Below are 6,000 nucleotides of genomic sequence, written 5' to 3'. Positions count from 1 at the left end.
CACAACATTGTAAATCAACTATACTTCAGTTAAAAAAATTGAATCACTACGTTGTACACTTGAAATAAAAAAAAAAAAAAGAAATTACAGTTGTTTTGGTTGAGTCTGTTGATTTACCTCTCCAAGAGTTTTTCCACCTCGAGTCTCCCCTCTTCCACACTGGATAGAGCTTTTCGTTCCAATCATTTTCATCTGATGACCAGCCATGTAATTGCTTGTGCTCCCGCATATAACCAGAAGGCCTTTCATTGCTCAGTACGTCATGAACGCCTATAACAATATTTGAAAAAAAATTATTTTGTCTACCTCATCTCTCATTTAGTATTATCGAACAACGGTTAAAGCGACTTTTCACTTCATAATATTGGAAAGCACATACATAATATTTCCAATATGTGAAGCAGATAGAAAGTGCTTTTTAAAAAAATGTGTACTGGAAATACCTTGAATACAAGTACTCAGACCGTATCTCTTTACGTACCTTAAGTGAAACAAGGAAAATTTTTGAATGTCAGTATTTCTTAGACATCATTTGGTTTCTCAAAACATGTCTTCTGAATATTTGGATTTGATACACTATCATTAGGAAAGACATTGATGTCAATGATCTTCAGAGCAGTTTTTCATCTTTCTCCATTCTGAACGGTTTACTTGGCTCAAGGAGTGCCAGGCTGAGGAATGCCTCCAAGGTTCCAGGAGACGTGTACCAGTACTGGAGGGCCCAGTGCTGAACAAATGTTTTTATGGCCCAGCACATGGTCTGTCTTCGTGAACGTTCCATATACAGTTGTGTAGCTATAGTTGTGGGGTATTGTGTTTTTTTCATGTCACTTATGTCAAGCTGGTTGGTATTGTCTTTGGCAACTTCTCTGTTCCTGTGGATCTTCTGTGTGCTTGTTATTTCGTTACTGAAAGAGGAATGTTGAAATCTTCAACTATAATTATGGATGTGCCAATTTGCCAACTTCGTCTTTCAATTGGCATTATTTACTTTATGTATTTTGAAGCTCTATTTTAAATTGTTGTCTTTTTTTTAAATCACAAATGAGGTCTTTTGTCATCATTAAAAGTCTGATTTTTAAACAGATTCCTGGACCGGTGGCTCATATCCATCAGCTCGTTCAACTTTAGCACCTGTCTCGTCCCCAGTAGCTTTTCCAGAAGTACTACCTTCACCATGTAGCTCCATGATTTTTCCCAATTCAAACTTGGGCTTCTTCAGCATTTTTACTTTTCTAACAAAGACATCATGGAGTGGATAAATAGATTGGCACGCCTTTTCCTTCTTGGCTCCCTTTTTACCGCCTTTCGTAAGGCGCTTGTTCTTTCCAACCGCCATGGGGCTGCTCCGAGAGCCAAAAAAGCTGTTAAGTCTTCGTGATGAATTGACCCTTTTAACATTAGGAATTGACTTTTTTTCCTTTGGTAATATTCCTTGTTCTGAAGAATACTTTGATATTAGTGCTTAGTGTTTAACTGGTACATCTTTTTCCATCCTTTTACTTTTTTTTTGCATATTAAAATTTTTTAAAAAATTAATTATTTATATTTATTTTTGGCTGTCTTGGGTCTTCATTGATGCGCACGGGCTTTCTCTAGTTGTGACGAGTGGGGGCTACTCTTCATTGTGGTGCACAGGCTTCTCATTGTGGTGGCTTCTCTTGCTGCGAAGCACGGGCCCTAGGCGCGTGGGCTTCAGTAATTGTGACACACGGGCTCAGCAGTTGTGGCTCACAAGCTCTAGAGCGCAGGCTCAGCAGTTGTGGTGCACCAGCTTAGTTGCTCTGTGGCATGTGGAATCTTCCCAAACCAGGGATCAAACCCGTGTACCCTCCATTGCCAGGAGGGTTCTTAACCGCTGTGTCACCAGGGAAGTCCCCATCCTTTTACTTTTAACCTATATTTTTATATTTGAAGTGGGTTTCTTGTAGACAGCATATTGTTTTTTTAAAAAAAATCTAGTCTAATAATTTTTACCCTTTATTTGGAGTGTTTAGGTAATTTACATTTAACGTAATTATCAATATTGTGGGATTTGTCTACTATGTTTTCTATTTATCCATTCTGTTCTTTATTCCTTTTTTCTTCTTTTCTTATACTTATTGGGATTATTTTTGGATTCCATTTTATCTGCATTATTGGCTTATTAGCTATACCGCTTTGAGTGTTTGCTCCAGGGTTTATAGTATTCCAATTCTTTTAAACTTCTTTCCAATCTTGATGTCTGTCTTTTTGCCTTTCCTGATAAGTCTGGTGGTCACATTGTCTGTCCTTTCTCTGAGGATTGTAGCAGACAGTTCCTGCCTGCACCTGTCCTCTTTCTCCTGTTGCAGAGTTTTTACCATAATGATTCAAAATTCTAGAGGACCACTTTCCTAGCTTTCCTTACAGTTTGGGCAGGAACTGATGATTAGATCCCGGCCGACGGGAGCTGAGTGTAAGTCTGCTGGAGGCTTCTGGGAAATATTTTTCTCCATCATTAAAAAAAAAAGTGGAAAAAACCTCCATTTTTTCCTCCTGAGAATTGATCTTGGGGACAGTAGTATAATGATGTGATGCCTGGACTGTGACAGCCATATTTAACCATGAGGGAAAAAATCTGAGGAAGCAGGCCAGCACACCAAGGGTGTCAGAATAGATGGATGAAAAGAAAGAGTCCTTGACAATGTTGTTGAGCTCTTCCTCCAGCCTTGTCTACCTTTGGGTGGATTGAGACAATAAATGTCTTACTCAACCTATTTGAGTATCTGTTACTCACAGGCAAAAGGTCCACTGTCTATAACCCTTGCCAGCCCCTAATCATACACTGCTATAAACTGTTGTCTCATCTAGTCATATGGTCTTGTGTCTTGGTCTGGCTATGGACTCAGAGCCAGGAACATTGCCTTTTCTCTTACATCCTGAAAGAGGCCTCCTATAAGGGGCGGTATTTAGAAGGTACTCAGAGAAGCCATACTGAATGGATGCCACTAGCCTCTGCCTTCTATTCCTCTTTGTTGGTAGGAGGAAGGGGAAGCATGTAATTCCCTTCTTATAATGGAGGCAGATGGAGTGGGAAAGAACATTGAGCTGGAAGTTACAGAACCCACTATGAAACAGGCTGTGGGATTTCAGGCCATGTTTCTTCCCTGGGCCCTCATATCAGGCAAAAAAACACATGTCCTGTGATACTGTGAGATAGTATCTGTTTCCAAAAAGGAACAAAGTGAGGGAAGGAAATCTATGTTTATCAATAAATTATATTATTTTCCAGTGTATTATAACTGGAAATTAAGTTGAATGCTGAGTCACGGAATGGTAGAATGTTCTATATAGAAAGAACTAAGTGTAGTTCGTTCAAATCCTTTCATTTATAGACGAAGAAATTCAGGCCTAGAGAAGTGATATGATTCACTCAGAGCCATCTGTAATCAAGTAGAAATGAAGATTTGCATCTTTGAGTCCCAGGATCAGTTTTTTCTACTCTTCCGAAGTCTTCCTCTTCCTCAGATCCTGAGTGAATGTCAGTGTTTCCAGAAACATAATCCAAACACAGACTTCTCCTCTGATTTTAAATGTCAAAAGTCTGGGCTTCCCTGGTGGCTCAGGGGTTAAGAATCCACCTGCCAATGCAGGGGACACGGGTTCGAGCCCTGGTCCGGGAAGATACCACGTGCTGCAGAGCAACTAAGCCCGTGAGCCACAACTACTGAGCCTGTGCTCTAGAGCCCATGCGCTGCATCTACTGAAGCCCCTGTGCTCTAGAGCCCGTGCTCCGCAACAAGAGAAGCCACCACAATGAGAAGCCCGGGCACTGCAACGAAGAGTAGCCCCCGCTCGCCGCAACTAGAGAAAGCCCGTGCACAGCAACGAAGACCCAGCACAGCCAAAAATAAATAAATAAATAAAAATTTAAAAATTTAAAAAAATAAATAAATGTCAAAAATCAAGGAAAAATACAAACTTAAAAGGTGAGTGACAAGGAATAGACACATAGGCCCATAGAACAGACTATAGAACCCAGAAATAGACTCACAGATATGCCCTACTGATTTTTGCAAATATAATCCAATGGAGAAAAGATAGCCTTTCAACACATGGCACTGTAAAAAAGTAAAAAAACATAGGAAAAATCTTCAGGTTCTAGGTAGGCAAGAATTCTTAGACTTAACACCAAAACCATAATCTATAACAGGAGAAATTGATAAACTGGACCTCATTAAAATTAAAAAATTTTGCTCTGTGAAATACCATGTGAAGAGGGTAAAAAGGCACATTACAGGGAGAAACATATTTGCAAACCACATTTCCAAAAAAGGAATAATATCTAGTACATATAAAGGATTTTCAAAACTCAGTGTTAAAAAATCAAATAATCCAGGTAGAAGACCTGACCAGACATTTCACAGATGAGGATGTACAGAAGACAAAGTAACACATGAAAAGATGTTCAATATCATTAGCCAGTGAGTAAATGCACATTAAAACCACAATGAGATATCACTGCATACCTATCAGAAAGACTAAAATTAAAAATACTGCCATCAGGGGCTTCCCTGGTGGCTCAGTGGTTAGGAATCTGCCTGCCAATGCAGGGGCCATGGGTTCAAGCCTTGGTCCAGGAAGATCCCACATGCCACAGAGCAACTAAGCCCACCAGCCACAACTACTGAGCCCCCGCACCACAACTGCTGAAGCTCGCAGGCCTAGAGCCTGTGCTCTGCAGCAAGAGAAGCCACTGCAATGAGAAGCCTGAGCACCGCAATGAAGAGTAGCCCCCACTCGCCCCAACTAGAGAAAGCCTACGCGCATCAACCAAGACCCAATACAGCCAAAAGTAGAATAAATAAATTTATTAAAAAAAAATGACATCAGATGTAGATGAAGATGTAGAGAAACTGAATCACTCATACACTGCTGGTGGAAATGGTACCGTCATTCTGGAAAACAGTTTGGCAGTTTCTTGTAAAACTAAACATGCAATTACTATGCAACCAAGCAGTTGTACTCATGGGCATTTGTCCCAGAAAAATGGAAACTTATGTTCACATAAAAACCTGTACATTAATGTTCAGAGCAGCTTTACTCATAATAGCCCAAGCTGCAACAACCCAGAAATCTTTCAGTGGGTGAATGGATAAACTGTGGTACATCCATGTAGTATGGTATACCACTCAGTGATAAAGAACTAGCTATTGATATATACAACAACCTCAGTAAATTATGTTGAGTAAAAAAGAGCCAGTTCCCCTAAATTACATACTGTATGATTCAATTTCTCTAACATTCTTTTTTTTCTTTTTTTTTTTTTGTGGTACACGGGCCTCTCACTGTTGTGGCCTCTCCCGTTGCGGAGCACAGGCTCCCGACGCCCAGGCTCAGCGGCCATGGCTCACGGGCCCAGCCGCTCCGAGGCTTGTGGGATCTTCCCAGCCCGGGGCACGAACCCGTATCCCCTGCATCGGCAGGCGGACTCTCAACCACTGCGCCACCAGGGAAGCCCTAACATTCTTGAAGTTACAAAATTATAAAACTAGAGAATGGATTAGTGGTTGCCAGGGGCTGGGGGTTGGGTGGAGTGGGAAAGGGAAGTGGGTTTGGATCTTTGTGGTGATGTGACTGTTCTGTATTTTGACCGTGTCGATGTCAATATCCTGGTTGCCACATTGTACTACAACTCTGTAAGATATTACCATTGGGAGAAACCCTGTAAAGGGTACATAGTGGGGGACCTCTTTGTACTATTTCTTAAAAGTGCATGTGAATCTACAATAACCTCAAAAATAAAAAGTTGAATTAAAAAATAGAATAAACAATCAAAAACCCCCAACAGTAAGACTTTAAAAAAGAAAGTGGGGAGGGGAATAGATGTGAAGGTAAATGGGGTCACACCCAGCACCCCTGTGGCTGTTCCCTCTATCCTTTGGACGCCCTGCTCTGTCTACTAGCAGAGACAGGGCGGCTTGGCCACTTGTGAGCTACTCTGTCAATATCCCCTCCTTCCTCTTTTTACCACGGCTA

General features: G+C 41.0%; 1 protein-coding gene across 1 annotated transcript in view; it reads right to left on the bottom strand.

The window, feature by feature from the left end:
* Positions 1-6,000, bottom strand: part of GPNMB (glycoprotein nmb) — a 41,931-nt gene that overhangs the window by 33,495 nt on the left and 2,436 nt on the right. Inside the window, exon 2 of the mRNA XM_055085048.1 lies at positions 118-270. Coding sequence (XP_054941023.1) covers positions 118-270 — 153 coding nt within the window. The remainder of the gene's footprint in view (positions 1-117; positions 271-6,000) is intronic.

This window comes from Physeter macrocephalus, chromosome 5 (genome assembly GCF_002837175.3).
Source record: "Physeter macrocephalus isolate SW-GA chromosome 5, ASM283717v5, whole genome shotgun sequence".
Lineage (NCBI taxonomy): Eukaryota > Metazoa > Chordata > Mammalia > Artiodactyla > Physeteridae > Physeter > Physeter macrocephalus.
Note: the sequence above shows the minus strand (reverse complement) of the source record. Positions and strands in the feature narration are given on the sequence as shown.